The following is an 18,938-nucleotide window of genomic DNA, read 5'->3' as shown; positions in this document are numbered from 1 at the left end:
GAACTGTATGAATTGGGGCAGCTAATTGGTGTAGTGAATAGAACACCAGCCCTGAAGTCAGGAGGAGCTGAGTTCAAATCTGGCCTCAGACACATAACATTTCTTGGCTGTGTGACCCTGAGCAAGTCACTTAACCCCAATTGCCTCAGCAAAAAAAAAAAAAAAGGAAAAGGAAAAGAAACATTAGAACTATATTTAAATTCAGATTTTTCAGATTCTAAGTCCAATAGTCTATCCACCATGCCACTCAGATTTGAAACTATATAACCCAAGTAAAGAGTATGAGCTCTTTTCTAATTCAGTAGCTTCCCTTTGATGATTTCATCCCTTATGTTATATCATCCTCCATCTTGGTTAGCATATACTATTTTGCCCTCAAACCAACTGTACCTACTTAAAGGAGGTCATTATTTGTCCTTTGGCTTGAGTAGAATCCAAAGAAAGGTTAACCTTTTGACCTGTTTTCCTCTATGATGACTATTCTCATAGAAAAGATCCAGCATATTTGAAGTTTTGCCTAGGGAGAGATCTCAGCAGTTCTGAGAATGGCAGATATGGATGAGATAATAGATAAGAATCTCCTTGAAGAAGACATTTATAAAAAGTACAGAAATACAATAGGTGAAATGGTGTTAGTCTGAATACTTTTAGAACTGGGGATTTCATGTTTTGCCATTTCCAGAGATACCAGTGATAACTGCCAAGAAAACTCTTAGGACAAAACCATAGGTAAATAATTTTCCCTCAGCCCTTCTGGGAAAGGCAATAAACCTAACTGATTTGAGAGTTTGGGCAAGCTGAAGTGAGTGGCTTGTTGGAAAATACAATACACTCTAGAAATGCTTTCCACCATCTACTTGATCAAAGGATCCTTGCTCAAATAAGATATGCACAGGGTGAAGTTTTACTAACAAAAATAAACTGTGGTTAGAAGAGAGAGGAAGACAGACTCAAGGAGCTGATGGATCTCTTTGGCAGATGGTTTTTGAACTATTCATGCCTATGAATGATATGTCAAAGGAGACTATCTGGCTCATCTAATGGGACTTTCCTCTTAGAATTATATTCTCTTTGAGTGGTCATGAACCAAGAAGGCACCACAGTGTTAAGTGGCTGCAATCAGAAAACCAAGAAAAAGAAAAAAATAAAACAACATAAGATGTTCTCCCTGTTCTTTCCCTCTCTCCCCCAATCAGGAACATTATTCCTTTGCAATTATTTAGCACTCTTGTTTCACATCCTTTAAACACATATATCATGTATTTTTATGGTCATTTATATGTTAAGGTAAAGAAGATAAAGAGGATGTCTTCTTTTTTCTCTCTCCCAGATCTGTATATAATTGTCTGACAAACTTTTGGTGTGAATTGAATTAAAAATTGTAGAAAGGAAAAAAAAGCTATTCACTCTCTTCAGATACAATAACAAAAGAATAAATGATCTTGAAAGGCAACAGGAATAAGTCTTGTTGGACATTACTGAAGAGATACCCATCATAAGGGTTGCAAATGAGGTACAGTGCTACCAAGAGACCATGAGGAATCTTGTCATTTGTAATATGTGGGTCTTTTTCAGTTCTATTTTTGATCCTCATCCATTCCCAACAGGTTCTTCAGGAAACTTCAAGGGATATATGCCACTAGAGAAATATTTTTGAAAGAGGCTAGGTACAGATAGGCTTTCCAGTTCAAGTACCAGATCAAATATATTTCTCTGGGAAAAACAAGTTTTGATTCTTTTCCTGCCTGTCACACATTCATCTTTTTGCTTTATGAAGTTTCAGATGGGTTATGTTGACTTGAAACTGAATCTTTTGAGAAGTGATCTAGCATCATAAGTGATATCTTTGAGATATTTGCTTTGGAAACACAATCACAAAGGTGGCTGATACTATTTGGCTTGTGAGACAGACAGCATGGTGGCAGGGACAGAATATTGCAACTAGAGTCAGAATACCTAAGTCTAAGTCCAAACTGTTCTGTTGTTTTCTTGGCCATGTGACCCTAGACCACTTTCAGCCTCAATTTCTTCATCTATAAAATGAAAGGATACGATAAGAGTACCCAAGGTTCTTTCTAACCCTAAATCTTATGATTCTATAAAAACAATCTGTAAAAGTGTTAAGCGTCATGTGAGTTACTGTTATCTGCGTCATGGGACTAAACTAAGGTGATTAAACTTTGTAAACTGCAAAGTATTTTAGAAATGTGTTTTGCTATTACTTTAATGGCTCAAGGTTTTGTTTATGTAGGCCAGCAGCCTGTTTGAAAATATGGAGTTTAACTGGTTCTAATCAGGGTTTAAGTTTGGAGATCACAACTCTTTTAGGCTCCTTTAGTTATCCATCTACTTAGATTTAGGAATGAAAACTCCCCCCAACCCCTTTCATAATACTGAGCATGTTTTTTTTTTTAAATAACTGATTCAAGATTAGAATAAATAGGAGTACCTTATATATTTTAGATTGTCTAAGGCTGTCTCTCCCACCAGAAAGCCAGAGCAAGGTCTTTGAAATGGCAATGCAATTGATGATTCACACAGAAAGCATTTTCCCCTTTTTAAAGGAGCTGTAGAATAATGCAGGGGCAAAGAGACAGTGCAGAAGCAGTGCTGACAATGGGGAAAGCATGCAGAGAAACTCTATATAGGCCACACCATGGAGCAAAGTAAAAGGACACAGGGAGTCACCAGTTCATCCTTTTTGATGTACAGTGATGACACAAGCACTTCACCTCATTACTCGGCACAGCCAGACTCAGCCATGGGCAATATCACCTGCTTTCTTCCACCAGGTGGCAAATGAGGGTGCTAAGGGGAAAATCCATCAATTTGGCCTCCACTAAGCTGAAGTCTGTGGCAACTCAGTCAGGGGCAAGAATGAGAGAACTCTTCTGGGAACTTATTCAGGAACAGGAACACAGAGTAGCAACATTTGATCGTGGAAGGACCTCAGAGGCTAAGACTGATCCCCATTAAAGCATAAATCCCTGCTACCATTTTTCTTGGCAATTGCTCAACCAGACTTTACTTGAATACTTTCAGTGATAGGAAGCCCACTGCCTCCTGAGGCACCCAGTTTTGCTTCTGGCTAGCTCTGCCTGCTGGGAAATATTTTTCTCTTTATATTAAGTCAAGGAAGGATTAATTTAAGCAAAAGAAATCTTTTAATAACTAGAAGTAGCTATCCAAAGTAGTGGGATGTCTTGGGAAGCAGAGGGCTTCTCCCTCCCTGGCAAATTGCAGAAGGATTTAAGAGAGGGCAATCACTTATTAAGTGTGATATGGAGGGGATTCATGTTCAAATATCGAGAGATAGAGATAAAGAGAGATGACTCTGCTAGGTTCCTTTCAAATCTGAGATTTTTTCATTCTATAAAATTCATAAAGAAGACAATGGAGAATACTTAAATAACTTAAGAGACAATGTGATCTAGTAGATATAGTAGTGTATTTAGAATAAGAAGCTTGAGATTCTGGTTTTACTCCTTACTATCTGTGTTATCTTGGCCAAGTCATTTAGACTCAATTTTTTTCATTTATAAAATTAAGGAACTGTTAATCTGTAATGTTTCATCCAGGTTTAAAACCTATGATAATGATCTATATTGGAAATCAGTGGTGGAAGCCTCAGTAAGTCAAAGTAATACCTCATCTTTCCTCTGTTTGTTTCCAGCCTTATTTCAACTTCTTTGTTTATGTCATCTGGAAATTAAAGGGTTTTTAAAAATTTCTTCAATCAAATCCTCTCAATTGGTGTCTCTGAATCAGGGTCCTATCTAGGCTTCTCTTTAGTTCTTTCAGTACACAGGGGACAGAACATAGTTCTTTCAGTACACAGGGGACAGAAAAATAAAATGGAAGGAAGAGATACAGGTACATATTTGGGGCCAAGTATTCAACAATATTCTTTTCTCCTGCTTTACAGAGGGTAAGAACAGAAGGTCTAGCTGAAAGGAACAGGGAAAAAAGAGAAGGAGTTCAGACTGTATTTCATTTGATACTTTGGGAAAGATGAAAAAAACACCAGGAAAAGAAAGGTCTAACGTGAAATAAAGGTAAAACTAAACAAAAGAAGACAGTGAAGGTAATAAGCAGAAGGATATAGTCTGGGAGGGAGAAAAAACAAGGGATGCAGATTTTCCAAATATAAATATTGGGACAGGTAGTCCCACAACAGAATTGTTGTCTTGAGTTGTGTCTTGAAGTAGAATGATTCTGGGGAAGTTTTATATTAGTAAAAACATCACTGTATTGTGAATTTTACCATATGAGATGCTATGGCCAATGATTGTTGTAAGTATACAATCACACATCTGTATGTAATATATATATATATAGATATATATATAATTTAACTTAATATGGACTCTTAGGATATATTTCCATGAATAAGTCTTTATTTTACTTATTATTCTTTTTATTCTGCCATGTCATTTCTTGTGATACATATATACATATGTGATACATACATTCTCATGCTATTACATGATACATTCATACTATTAAGTCTGGGACATAGTATTTAAAAAAAATAATTGTCCTGAAGAACAGAAAGTCTACAATCATTGACAGGGATAAAAAACCAGGGACAGAGAATAAAATAAGGGAGACAAAGATATTGGGGATGTCATGTGAGAGATAAGGAGTATTTTCTTATTGGACACTACTGGTGAGTTTCATGGTTTAGCTCCAAGGAGCAATTGTCAATGATGGGGAAAAATGAGGGGGAAATGTTCTATCTGTGTGAATCAACAAACATGTAGAAATGCTGATGATAGGCATGTTTTCCAGTGAAATACGTTGAAAACACAAAAGAAAGGACTGGGGTATTTGGCTAGAAAAGGTAGAATAACAGGCCACTGAAACAAGACGATAAAATCACACAATTTCCATATTTTAGGAAGAAAAATAAAATGTAACTAATATAAGATTAAGTGATAATATAATTAATCATAACACATCCAGATAATTTAGAAAAAGAAACAAAAGGGGATGATCTGCATGACATCAAGAAGAGAAATGTCAAAGAATAAGTGTGTGGTGTGTCAACGTTTATTTAGTTCTTATTTGTCTTTCATTCTTGAAGAGAATTATGACATCAGGGAGAAGGTGCTGTTACATGCAAGTGAATTGGATTTAAATGAGGGAGGGCTGGGCAAAAATCACCTGCCACAATTTCCCCTTAGGCGCCATCTCGGTCCAGTGGTCAGATAAAGATCAGGATGACTAGTTCTGAATGCAATGGGAGGCCCTCCCCTTTTTAAGCTAAGATCTTTAACACTCAGTTTGACTGAAGTCACTCCGAATCAGTGATTAAATAACAATTGAGACAAAGAATATCCTCTTTAACCTAGTAAAAAATCTAAATAAATAAAGAATAAAGGTGTGCTAAAATTATTTAGTAGTGTCTAGGGAGAAAGGTCTCTCATTTAATGACCAATGTTGGCTCTGTTGACTGAAACATTAACTTCTCACATCTTGGTAGAAATGACCATTAAGTAGAAAGGGCTAAGTGTTAAGAATCAGAATATCTAGGTTTACATGCCAACTCTAGTAGGAAATATTTAATGTAAGCTATTGTGGCATCAGGCAATTCACTGCGTTTTTTGAGATTAACTTTTCTCAACTATAAAATGGAAAATAATACTTTTCCTATCTACTTCATAGGGCTGTTACAGGGAAGAAGTGTTTTATGAACCTTCAAGGCCTACAGAAATATGGGTTATAATAATAACATTATATCAACATCATTATCATTATCTTCATTTAAATATTCATTGGTCAATTTTTAAAGCTATTATTTGCTCCTATGAGTGAATCTGCCCAGAGCTGGGAAAAGGATCTGTATATCTCAAACAAAGTCTGAAACTTGTGTCCCCTGAGGTTCACTATGTGATTTATCACAAAAAATACTAACATGTTCTAGAGAACAAAATTTCTGACATTTAAAAAACTTTATTCAAAATAATAGACTACAGAGGGCAAAAGTAGTTGCAAAGAGGCAAATATAGTTGATACATGATATTAATTGTAGAATGGACTGGTCTCCAATTCTAAAATCTATGATTTTGTGATTCCCCTTTATTATGGATGCAAGGAGCTGTCTACCAATAGTTGTATCTTTGAACTCACCTACAAGGGGGAGAATCTTCTGTGCAGATGATGGGTATTAATTATCCTTCATAATATGTCTTTTGTAAATGAGTAAATCAGTTTCTTGAATGAAGTTCATATGAATTATTTCCTTAGAGTCTGATGGAAATAAGACTATTGATAAAATTAAGTTCCTGAATATTGAGGGCTAAAGACCGAAATCTGAGCTTGTAGTAAAGCACCTGGTAGACCCTATCCTGACTTGTCAACCAAATGGATTCTCTTTTTCTGTGTCAATCTCTCAATAGGAAGAGAGAGGGAAAAAAAAAAAAACAAAAACACAGGAAACCAAAGAGAGGACAAAAGTAGACATAAGGAATAGAAGAGAATGAACTGGAAAGTAAAGGTTAGAGACAAGTAAAAGAGAAGAAAAAGAAGTGAGAGGAGAGAGTTTTACTGTTGACAGACTATAAGCAGCACTGAATTTCTCTGGCACATCATCCTTAGCTCTATAATCCTGCAGAGGACAAACTGTAGAGCAAGTATGGTGGGGTACATTCAGAAGGACACTGATATGTCCTTAATTGAGACCTTTGCTATGGGACAGAGAGGATTCTCTAGTAATCACACAGACTCCAAGTAGGACAGAAAGATGGCAATAATCAGTGTCCATCATCCAGATGCAGCTGGATGAGCACCAAAAGAACTCAATAACTAATAGGCATTTGCCCAGAAGTTTCCACATTCTTAAAAAAAAACTTTCCTTCCTTAATGCTGTCAATATAAACTGTCTACCTTGGACAGTGAATTGTCCTACATGCTGAGTTTCCTGGATAATTGATGGTATTCTTCACTCTGAACCATTTTTTTCCTCTGGTGGAAAAGTCTGCCGAGGGCAGTGATTTTTGTCAGTTTTATTTGTAGCCCATCAATTCCCTTCCTCCACAAAGGGTATTTTATCTTTTTCCTTCTCTACCGTCTGTGGCCCTGGGAGGAAACAAGTTGGGCACATGTGTCCCTTTCAAGATGGATGTGGAACAAATGGCAAGGCCTTAGTCCCCTTGTTTTCTCCTTGGTCTCTAAGCTTCCACCTGGTACTAATGCATCCATCTAATTTCCCAAAGAATTAGAAAAGTAGTGAACATGTGGATTTAGTTTTTCCTCTTTTCTATAAAGGAGCCTGTTGTTTTGTATGCGTGTAGATTTGCAATCTAAATGCAAATGGCTACACTAAAAATAACCATTCCTTTTTCTAAGCTATGGTCACTCCTGACTGGCTGCAGAGAAACCTGAGGGTCCACTGACAGTAATGATAGCAAGGCTGTGTCATGACTGTACTTTGCCCCATGTTTGCAGCTGCTCTTAAATGGCCGCAAATGGAAAACAGAGACACTCCCACATACCTTTTGTTGCCAGTCGAACACAGTTGATTTTGGTTTCCTGTGAACAACAAAAATGAGGAATGTGGTTAATCAGATGGAGTTTATTTTTTTTAACCATTATTATTTTAAATCACAGTTTATATATGTTTGCTTTGAACACACTGCAGATGCCAGTTTTCAAAAGGGGTCATCATAGAATTAGGGTTTCTAGAGGTGGAAATGAAGATGGGAGGACTCCAGTTTGGCTCTAGCTTCTGATGCTTAATATAACCATGAGCAACTCACTTAACTTCTATCCTTAGTTTCTTCATCTACCAAATGAATACTCATAGCCCCTATTTGGCAGGGATGTTATAAGGCTCAAGGAAGAGAATGAATATACACACACATATAATACACATACACACACATGTAAGTATATATACATATATATCATATATATTATGTCATAATATATACAAAGCATTTTGGACATCCTTAGATACAATAAAATTCAGCTATTCTTATCAGAACCATTAATATGCAAGTAATTGAAGGTAATTAAGAATCTTCCCCAGTGTCTGTGTCTCTCTCTCTCATTTAGAAGCCCCACTCCAGACAGAGGCTCCACACCCACCATTGTCCAAATGTGATCTTGGGTGAGACATGTAACTTTTCTGAACTTTCCTTATCTATAGATCAGGAATAATAATAATTCCTCTTCCTGTTAGAAATATCATGATTAATGTGTAAAGGCACTTATTTCATTATAATATTTAATGTTTTTAAGGTACTTTATATACATTATTTCAAATGATTATTGCAACAACTCTCTGAGGTAAGGAAAATTATTTTTCTAGCTTGATAGATGAGGAAATCTAGACTAAGAGAGATGAAAGGACTTGCCCATTGTCATATAGCAAGCTGGAGTTGGATTTAAGATCATTTCTCTCTGGACAACAAGTTCATCTATTGTGTATCATACTATTCCATGCTACTTCACAATGTACCAGATAAGGACAAATGATTAAACCTATTTCTTCTTCAAATATTCCCATTTTTGCTGATAACATGACCATCTTCCTTCAGGCTTGTAACCTTAGACTCTTCTGAGCTTGTCCCTTTCTTTTAACCATTGAATCTGTCCAATTAGGAGGTTTTAGTAAAATTAATGATAATATTAACAGTAACATTTGTGTAGTGCTTTAAGATTTAAAAAGTGCTTTCCAAATATTTCATTTTTTCCTCCCAACAATTCCAAGAGATCAGTGCTATTATGACCCACATTTTACAGATAAAGAAATTGAGGCACATAAAGATCAAGGGGCTTGTCCAGTACCACACACCTAGTAAGTGGTCAAGGCCAGATGTGAACTTATATCTTCCTGACTCCAGATGTAGTGCTCTTTCTACTGTACCACCTGGTTGCCTATGCCAGTCCCATTCTCTCTACTAATGCAGCCTTTACCTAGCTTACCCATCTTCATGACCTAGAACATTGCAAACTATCCGAAATCTACCCCTATCCAATCCATCCTTTACAATTCTGAAAATCACATTATTTAAGCAAAAATATGACTATCACCTTTCCCTTCCCTCTCAAATCTTCAAGGACATCCTATTGCATGCATAGTAACATGTAAAATCCTTAATTAGCTACTTAATGTTCTTTATAATCTAGTTCCTGTTACCTTTCAACAGTGTCATTCTATATCATAATTTTCTCCATACTTTCTGTTTTAGTCATCTTGGAATACTAGCTATTCTCTGCATACATCATTCTAACTCTTACTTCTTTGGGAGTTTACCTATGTGAACCTGTGTATTTTTACACTAATGATTCTGTTTCTAAGATATTCCTTCCCCATCTCCTCCTTGTAGAATGCTATTGCTTCCCTCATTGCACAACTCAGATTCAACTTCTTATATGGGGTCATTCTTGATCTCTCAATTATTCACTCTATCATTAGAAATTTCTGTATATTTGTGTGTGTGTGTGTGTGTGTGTGTATGAAAAAAGTATATCTAATATGTGTGTGTTGTGTATGTTTGTCCTAGGGTGAATGATTGTCTATCTTCCTAGTATGTAATAAGGCTTTTTGAAAGTAGGGTCAGTTTTATTTTTATCTTTATATGCCCTGAATATTGCATTGTATCTAGATAAAGTAAAACCTTAGTAATTATTAATTGAATGCAATTATCATTATCATAACTTACACTACATGTTTCAAATGAAACAATATGGTCCAAAGCTATATTGGGCTATTTTGATTCTTTGATCAAATGGCACTAAATGTCAACCACAGAAGTTTGGAGAGGGAGAATCAACAACATTGATATTTTACAAAAAGACAAAGACCATAAAACACAAGATCCTATGTAGGAAGAACCCTGTCTACTGCTTCCTGTAGAGCTTATTGCTTTGAGAAGGAACAAGGCAGGAACAAGATAGAGAGGCACTCATCTGGGCCTGTGACCACCAGGATAGGCAGTAAATCACCCTGTGGCTACCTAATTTAACTAATTATTCTTGCTAATAAGTTTCTGTGCTTCCACGTGAATAAAAATGCTATAAAAATGCAATAAATTTAATATTAAGAATATAATTTTAAATAACTATTAAAATATTTATATTCTATAAATTTTGGTGCCCTTAAAGCAAAATCCGTTGTGCCTCTGATGAGGATCCTTTGAAAATCTGAGCTCAAGTTAAAAGCTATACCTGCATGATCTCTGCACTGGAATTTGGAGTTGTTAATTTGAAAAAAAAAGTAATTCATCAAACTAGAGTTTTAGGTTCTACAACTTAATCTGGTAGTGAAATTCTTACATTTAAAAAGGTGTATTAAGTCTTTAAGAGAGGTAATAGGTTAAAAAACAAAACAAAACGCAACATATCATTTTGTAATGATGGTACCTTTGTATCAGCATCATAGAAAATACTGAAACCCAATCCATCTAAATTTAAAACCATTCCCCCTTTCCAAAAATCCTTTTGGTGCCATGCCATATCCATTTGATAAAATGTCACCAATAACAAATGCCTTCTAATAGTATAGTGGAATGAAAAGAATTTCTTGAATTGGGAATTGAGACATGGCTCAAATACAAGCTTTACTTATAACTTTTTATAGGACTTTAAACAAGCTCCTTTTCCTGACCTGTTCCTTTCCTATAAAATGACAGAACTGATCTCAGGTTCTTCAGTTGTTTTCAGTCATTTCTAACACTTCATCACTCCCGGGTTTTCATCATTTGGGGTTTTCTAGGCAGAGACATTGAAGTAGTTTGCTATTTACTTTTCCAGCTCATTTTACAGAAAAGGAAACTGAGGTAAACAGGGTTAAGTGGCTTGTCCAGGGTCACACAGCTTTGAATTCAGGAAGAGGAGTCTTTCTGACTCCAGGCTTGATGTTCTACCCACTACTCAATTTAGCTGCTCCAATGATCTCTATGTTCCCTCTGACAAACTATAATCTTCTATGATCTCTGTTTACACATGGAGACCACACTCACATTCCCAGTTCCTTCCACATTTGCTTATAAATTGATTTCCAAATATTTCATTTTATCCTCACAACAACCCCATAGGGGTTATTATTACCCACATTTTACAGGTGAAAAAACTGAGGGGCAGAAAGGTCAAGTGTCCAGGACCACATGCCTGGTAAGTGATCAAAATTCTCTGGTTTCTTATTGTGTTGATAACAGAACTGTAAGCAAGGAAGTGGATATTGCAGCTTTGCTGGTGTCCTAAATTGCTAGCCAAGGCTGGTTTTCAGGAGTTGTGTTGTGTGCTCTGTTACATGACAATAATAAAGAACAGCTTTATTTCCAGAAAGCAGGCTGAGCAGATTGTGACTTAAAAAAAAATCCTGTTTTGACTTGTAAATGGAGCTTGAGAAATCTGGAAGTCATTGATGAGATACCTTGTCACTGGTGCCGAATCACTTTGAAGCCCCAAATTATTAGAGCCATTTAACATGGCAGGCTCATCATTTAGGGACAGTGAATGAGAGATGCTTTTCCTTGGGCAATGGCAGCAGACCAGCATTCAAATTCTCACTCACTTTCTCTTATACGCTACAAGGCTGAAGATTTTCCATCAACATCTGAAAAAGGTTAAGGGAGGCCAAAGGGCAGACAGTCTATGATTCGTGCAAGAATTTCATCTGGGGATCATGTTTGTCCTCAGGCCCCACAGTGAATCTCAGAAAACAAGCACTCAATCAGGTGATGATAGCTGAGGGGACAAGAGTCTCATTACTGTGGGAGCAAGACTAAAGAAATAGGAAATAATAATCACCGATGCTCATGTTGTATTTAAATGTTTATTTAATGAACATTTTCTCCTTTGAGAAAGTAGGATGTCTATTTTTTCCCATTGATTTAGAAAAATATTCCATGAAGAAAATGTCTTTATCAATATTGGTAACCAAGTATTTTTTAACTTAGTCTTAAAAAATTTCTTGGGACAACAATACTATATGATGATCAATTCTGATGGAAGTGGCTCTCTTCAATAATGAGAGGATCCAAATCAGTTCCAATTGATCAGTGATGAACAGAACCAGCTATATCCAGCGAAAGAACACTGGGAAATGAATGTGGACCACAATATAGCATTTCCACTCTTTCTGTTATTGTTTGCTTGCATTTTTGTTTTTCTTCCCAGGGTATTTTTACCTTCTTTCTAAATCCGATTTTTCTTGTGCAACAAAATAACTGTATAAATATATTGTATCTAACATATACTGTAATATATTTAATATGTATGGGACTACCTGCCATCTGGGGAGGGGGTGGGAGAAGAAGAGGAAAAGTTGGAACAGAAATTTCTGCAAGGGTCAGTGTTGAAAAATTACCCATGCATATGTTTTGTCATTAAAAAGCTATAACAATAAAAAATTAAAATTAAAAAAATTTTTTTTAAAATCTTGAGAGTAACAAAAAGTTAAGAGTCTTGTCTGAGATCACAGAGCCAACATGAAACAGAGATATTAACTTACAGCTATGTTGTCCTTATATTCAGGGGTCATTGTTTCTTATATTGTTCCTTATCTATGACATGAGAATATAATATCTATAGTGTAACATAATATCTATATATTGTAGCATAGTATATAATAATATAATATAGTATAATAAAAGATCTGCAGTGTAAATCAAAATAATCACTATAATTTGTTATCCCTATCACACAGATTAAGAAACTGAGACTCAGGGAGCTTGATCTATTTGCCCCACATACCTAAAGGGTAGTGAGATGGCACAGTATATACAGTGCTGGGGCTGAGGTCAGGCTGATGTCATCTTTGTGAGTTCAAATCGGGCCTTAAGACATTAGCTGTGTGATCTTGTGTAAGTCACTTAACCTCATTTTCTCATTTTTCTTATTTGTAAACTGAGCTGGAGAAGGAAATAGCAAACCACTCTAGTGTTTCTGCCAAGAAAAATCCAAATGGAAAAGCACTCACATGTTCAAAAATGTTGTAGCAGTCTTTTTTATAGTGGCAAGGAATTGGACATCAAATGCATGTCTGTTAGTTGGGAGTTATGAATGAGTTATGGTATATTAAAGTAATGGAATATTATAATTCTATAAGATGTGATCAGCAGGATGATTTCAGAAAGACCTGAAGAGACTTACATGAACCAAGAGAAACTGTATACATTAACAACAAAATCATGTCATGATAAATTTGTGATGGATGGACTTGGCTCTTTTCAACAGTGCAGAGATTCAAAGCAATTCCAAGAGATTTGTGATAGAAAGTGCCACCTGCAACTAGAGAGCAAGCTATGGAGACTGAATGTGGTTCAAAGCATAGAATTTTCACCTTGTTGTAATTGTTTTACTTGTTTGTTTTTTCCTTTTTTTTTTTTTGTGCTTTTTCCTTTTTGGTCTGTTGTTTGTTTGGTTTTTTTTTTTTTTTTTTTTTTGGTGCGTGACAAATTTGGAATTTTTTTGGCAGAGGTTTTGCAAGTATAAAAAGTGAAAAAAAGAAAACCCCAAATGGAGTTATGAAGAGTTGGATATGACCACCCAGACCAGCTCACAAGGAATTTAACATCCTGAGTTTATATTCCCTAACTCTAAAAACACATTTATGGATGGTAGATAACGACACTGTGGGTTATGTTAATAACTCATCATGTGACCTTGATCATATCATAAGAGCATCTGTGTGCCTGAATGTCACGGTACATATAAGGTGAGGGGTTCAGACAAGTTGATGAGCCATCTAGCCTGACATTCTATAATTCAGTAAGAGCTATAAGGATTGGCTCTTTGTAGGTATAAAAAGAAAGGTGATATATCACTCAAGTACACAATCTTGCCAGCATGGAAAATCAGGCCAAAATATTACTTAATTAGACACATTCATGGAATCAGAGATATAGAGCTGAAAGGGACCTCAGAGACAATCTAATCAAAACTTCTTCATTTTACAGAGAAGACTGAGGCACTGGGCTTTTAAGTGAATTGCCTCAAATTACATAGGTAGTAAGAGTCAGAACTATTTCCAGTATATTAGACTGCCTTCAATTATCCTTGAGAAGGGTCTAGTACTTAAATCAAGAGTTTGGAATCCAAGTTCACATGCCTGGATGAGCTTCAGGATGCTGGGGTAGTGTCTGATGCCCCTTGTGGTCCCTCCACTCAGATCTAATGAGACCTTGATGATACCAGCTTCCCAGTTAGCAAAGCCTTTGAGCTGTAATTACTAATTGATGTTTGTAAAGTATTTTAAAACCTCAGGTGACAGATGTAATCAAGGGGCAATTTATTATGGTAATTGTTATTAGTATAGATCATCAGTATTTGTAGATGTCACTTCTCCCTGCAAGCAGGTGTGTCAAGATTAGAGGGGAACAGAAGCTTTGAGTTAAATAAAAGAGTATCCATTATTTCTACAGCACATCCATATCCCCAATAGGCAGAGCTCTGGTGCTGAGAGAATTTTTAGAAGGATGACGATCAGAGTTAGTACTAAACAGGACCTTGGAGGCTCTTCATTTTATACATGAGGTGAGGGAAGTCAAGAGAAGGAAATCTAAGATGCAAAAATCAATTGCTCTGATGGAATTCACCATCCCTCCCATCAATGTTAATGGTTCATATAGTCATAATCAAACTAGACATTTTTTAAATTTTTCTGGGTCAGACAAACCTAGTAGAACTAGGAATTCTGGTAATCTAAGTAAATGTGTTTTGAGTATGCAGAGGACAATCAGATTCAGAAAGTCTGGACCTATATCTTAGGATGCTATGTCCCCCAACCCTGATCTTCTTTTCCAGTCCCCAGGAGGAGACATTGTTGAGGAAAAAGCTTATAGAGTAATTGAGTCAATAAGCATTTATTAAATTCCTCCTGTATGGTGGGCTTTGTGGGATATAAAGAAATAAAAAACTCCTTCTAAACTGACTTTCCTTTCCCTAGCAGTACCTTCAGAGCCAGAAGGTTTAATAATGAATCCTGATGGCCCAGGAACACAAATGAGATATGCTTGTCCTTGGGCAATGATTGTAGTCTTTGAAATTAACATAGGTCTCTCATCATCCTAATAACTCTTCTCTGGATGACCAATGTCCATCCTAAATTATAGTACCTGATTAACTTTATGTCCCCTTTACTCCTGGGGCAGCTTGACTAATAACTCAAGGGAATAATACAGAGATGATAAGCTTAGATTTCAAGAAAGGTTTTGCCAAAATCTCTCATACTGTGCTTATGGCTAAAATTGAAAGATGATAATACAAATAAAGGGATTTGGAACTAGGTGAATGACCATACCCCCAAAATAATCACTAATGTGTTGAATCAATTTGAAGGAAAACTTTTAAAGAGAGAACATCAATGTTCTGTTTTTGATTCCTGGTTGATCAACATTTATTTCTTAAGTTAGATGAGAACATAGATAAATACATTCATCATTCTCCAGACCTATAAGTCCCTTGGTTCTAAACCAAGAGCCCATTATGTTTTTTGGTGTTATGAAACTCTTTGTCATTATGGTTGAAAATATAGAACAAATTCAGAGTCTCTAGATTATAAATCTCTGCTCATGACTTGAGGGTAAAGTTGAAGGACTTTGGAGGCAACCATACCTGACCAAAAATTCCTTTTTCACTTATTCTAACAAGTGGTCATCTGGACTCCAACTGGGAAGAATCTATTATCTCTTAGGGCAAACCATTCCACTTTTGGAGAATTTTAAGGACTCTTAGAAGTTTTATCCTCTAACTCTTAGGACAACAAGTTTAATCCCTTTTTCACATATCAGTCCTTTGAATATTTGAAGACATAGACCTTATCTCTTCTAAATATTCTCTTTTCCCAGATAAATATTCCCAGTTTTTTCAACTAATCATCTCTATATGTTCTCTAGCCCTCTCAATATCTAAGTCATTATGTTCCATATGTGACCCAGATGATCTATGGTTTTTCTGAAGTATGTTATCTAGAATTTACACTGAATTCCAGATTTTATCTGATCAAGGTAGAATATGACAGAATTACTGTCTCTTCTATTCTAAATTGTATCTATGTCTCTTTTAACATCACATAATTTTTGCTTCCGTGCAAAATACTCTTGACTCTACTGAATTTGTATTTTGCTAAGACCCCCAAATAGTTTTCACAGAAATGGTTGTCTAGCTAAGCCTCTACTGTCTTTTACTTGAGAAGGTAATTTCAATTCAAGAATAGAAATTTTCATTGATCCTAATTACATTTCATTTTATTCAATTTTATCCCTCATTTGAGCTTATGGAAAGAGTTTGGGAAAAGAGCCCTGTCATTTAGTGAGCTACCTGGTCAAGCTTTGTATCTTACGTCCACTTTACATTTATGCTATCTATGATATCATCTAAATCATGATATAAATGTTGAACCACAGTGGTACTGCCAAAGACAGATTACTAGTGTCTTCCCTGAGAGGTTTCTATCTGATCTGAAATTGACCCATTAATGACAATTCCTTGGATTGTTGCTAAGTCAATTCCAAATCTTACTTGAATTATCACCTTATTTGTGTCTTTCCATTTTATCCAAAAATATGATGTGAAAGTTTGAAAGTGTTTTGCTGAAATTTAGTCATACTAGATCTGTACCATTCCCTCATGCTATTAGAACTAGCTGTTACCCAGAGAAACAAAGGGAAATAAGGTTAGTTTGATTTTTGTTCTGATGACAGAGAAAGGAAGGAGGTGGTCTTCTGAAGGGAAAACAGAATGGTATAGAGAAGTAGCATGGAACAAGAAAGAATAGGGGACATGAAGCCACATGACCTGGATTTAAATCCTGACTCTATTTCAGTATTCAAGATCTGATTGTGGGCAAATAACTTAATTTCTCAGTCTTTAGCATGCTAATTTGGTGTATAAGGGCACTTCTAGGTGTTTTCCACTAAAACCCCATAATTATAATGCCAACAACACAGTAGACACAAGGAAGGCTCTCGTGGCTGACCTCATGTCTGCCTAGCTCATTATGGAGAACTGAGTATGTAAAGGACTGGGGAAAGAGTTTCCCTAGCCTTCAGCTACAAAACAGACTTCCAACATTATTTGAAATCTTGAGATTATGAGGGCACTGGGGTGAAGGCAGATAAGACAAAGGAAAAGCTCATGGGAAAATCCATTAGCAGAGAAGTTAAAGTCATGTGCCTGCTCATGATTATAGTTGGAAATGATTATTCAGGAATTTTAGCTGTGTCCAACTCTTCATTATGTCATTTGGAGTTTTCTTGGCAAAGATATTGGAGTGATTTGCCATTTTCTTCTTTGTCTCATTTTGCAGATGAAGAAACTGAGGCAAACATTTGGAAGCTCAGAAGCCTGCAAATAGTGGGAAAATGGCCATGGGTGGAAATCGGAAATAGATAGCAGTTGCCATCTTGAATTCTTAATTGATGCTGATTTACCTTCTGAGATCCTGATTTACTAATTGGAGGACTCTTTTCCCATAACAAGTCTGGACTCCCTTTTATCACTTTAGCCTCTGCAGTCTATACATTGGTTCTTCTCTGTCCTTTTCTGAGCCCCATCCTAGCCTTTGCCCTCAGCTTCCTATTATAAAACTTGGAAATTTTGCTCTTTTTTTTATGGGAGTGGTCTGTGGTAAGTTACTCTCCCTTTGGAGGCTTTATTCTTTTTTATCAATAATAATAGCTTTTGTTTACATAGCACTTTAAGATTTGAAAAGTTCTTTACATATAGTATTTTCTTCAATGCCATAAAATAAAGAGGTGAGATGAGATGATCTTAACAATCCCTTCCAGTTCCAAATCCTGTGTGACATTTTTCTGCTTCAATGACTAAGGCCATTTTGGTTCAGGAATTTCACCTCATTCCCTATGCAGTAACAACAAATCCAAACAAACTGAAATTCTATTTTCATTGAAGAAACTGGAAGGCCTTTCTCTGTTTAACAGCAACTGAAAACTCATGCATGGTTTAGCTGACAAAAATTAATTAAGCATTTCCAGCTGGGTGTAGGAATCCAGAGGTTAAATTTTGTCTTTGAGGACCTCAGGTCAGCTTTGTGCATGACAAGAGGGAGCTGGAGAGTAGGGTTTTGTTGAGAGAAAATCCCAGGGTGAAATGTCCAATGATGTAATAATGGCCAAATATATAATTTCTGGTAATTTTTCCTCAGGGGATTTGTTGATATAATGGAAAGAGTACTTCTGCAATTAGTGGACTTGAGTTCATATCCTTCTTTTGCTACTAGCAATATAATCTTGAGTAAAGTCACTTAACCTCAACTCAGCTTGAAAATGGAGGGTTGGGTCCATGTTGCACCAGGTGAGGATGGTCCCCCGGGGTCCTTTTCAGATAGATATAAATGGTTACATTACTGGAAACAATGTTCTTGGGGAGCAGTCATTTGATAGCCATATGGGTAAATAATGGTGTGTATGGCTTGTCACCTATCTTTTTTATTTTCCAGACAAATCAGGCTTTAAATAAGAGTAGAAGGAAAAGTAGGGAAGGAGAGAAAGGGGAAAGTAAGAGTGAAAGGGTGGAGAAAAAAGGAGAAGCTTAGGTTTGGGGAGAAGGAAAAAAGAAGATTGAAAGATGGAGAAAGAAAATGAATAGGATCCAGAAACAGATAACTTAGGACTGGGAGTAAGGGAAGAAAGAGGGACAAATAAGAGAAAGATAAATCTATGAGAGTTTGGGAAAAGAAAAATGAAAGGAGACATCTAACCTAGCTCATCCTGATTCAATTCTGTTTCAGTAAAGCTGTGGCCTGTTCAGTTACAGAACTGCACCTACCACTTCCAGGCCTAAACCTGGAATTTCTTTCCTCTCTCTCTGTCCCGAGTTCCTGGGTTCTCCAAACTTTAGAGAATTTTTTTGAGTTAATTCTGTTTTCTTTTTTAAATCCATCCAACTTTATTGTTTTGTTATATTAGAATTTCACTTACAGAGGAGACATGGATTGAGGTATCAAGACATTGCAAACAACATTG

General features: G+C 36.2%; 1 protein-coding gene across 9 annotated transcripts in view; it reads right to left on the bottom strand.

Moving 5' to 3' along the window:
• Positions 1-18,938, bottom strand: part of PTPRT (protein tyrosine phosphatase receptor type T) — a 1,282,972-nt gene that overhangs the window by 194,605 nt on the left and 1,069,429 nt on the right. For all 9 annotated transcript variants that reach the window (XM_031953982.1, XM_031953984.1, XM_031953985.1 and 6 more), the window contains one exon: positions 7,497-7,533. In XM_031953982.1, coding sequence (XP_031809842.1) covers positions 7,497-7,533 — 37 coding nt within the window. The remainder of the gene's footprint in view (positions 1-7,496; positions 7,534-18,938) is intronic.

The sequence above is a fragment of the Sarcophilus harrisii genome, chromosome 2 (assembly GCF_902635505.1).
Source record: "Sarcophilus harrisii chromosome 2, mSarHar1.11, whole genome shotgun sequence".
Lineage (NCBI taxonomy): Eukaryota > Metazoa > Chordata > Mammalia > Dasyuromorphia > Dasyuridae > Sarcophilus > Sarcophilus harrisii.
Note: the sequence above shows the minus strand (reverse complement) of the source record. Positions and strands in the feature narration are given on the sequence as shown.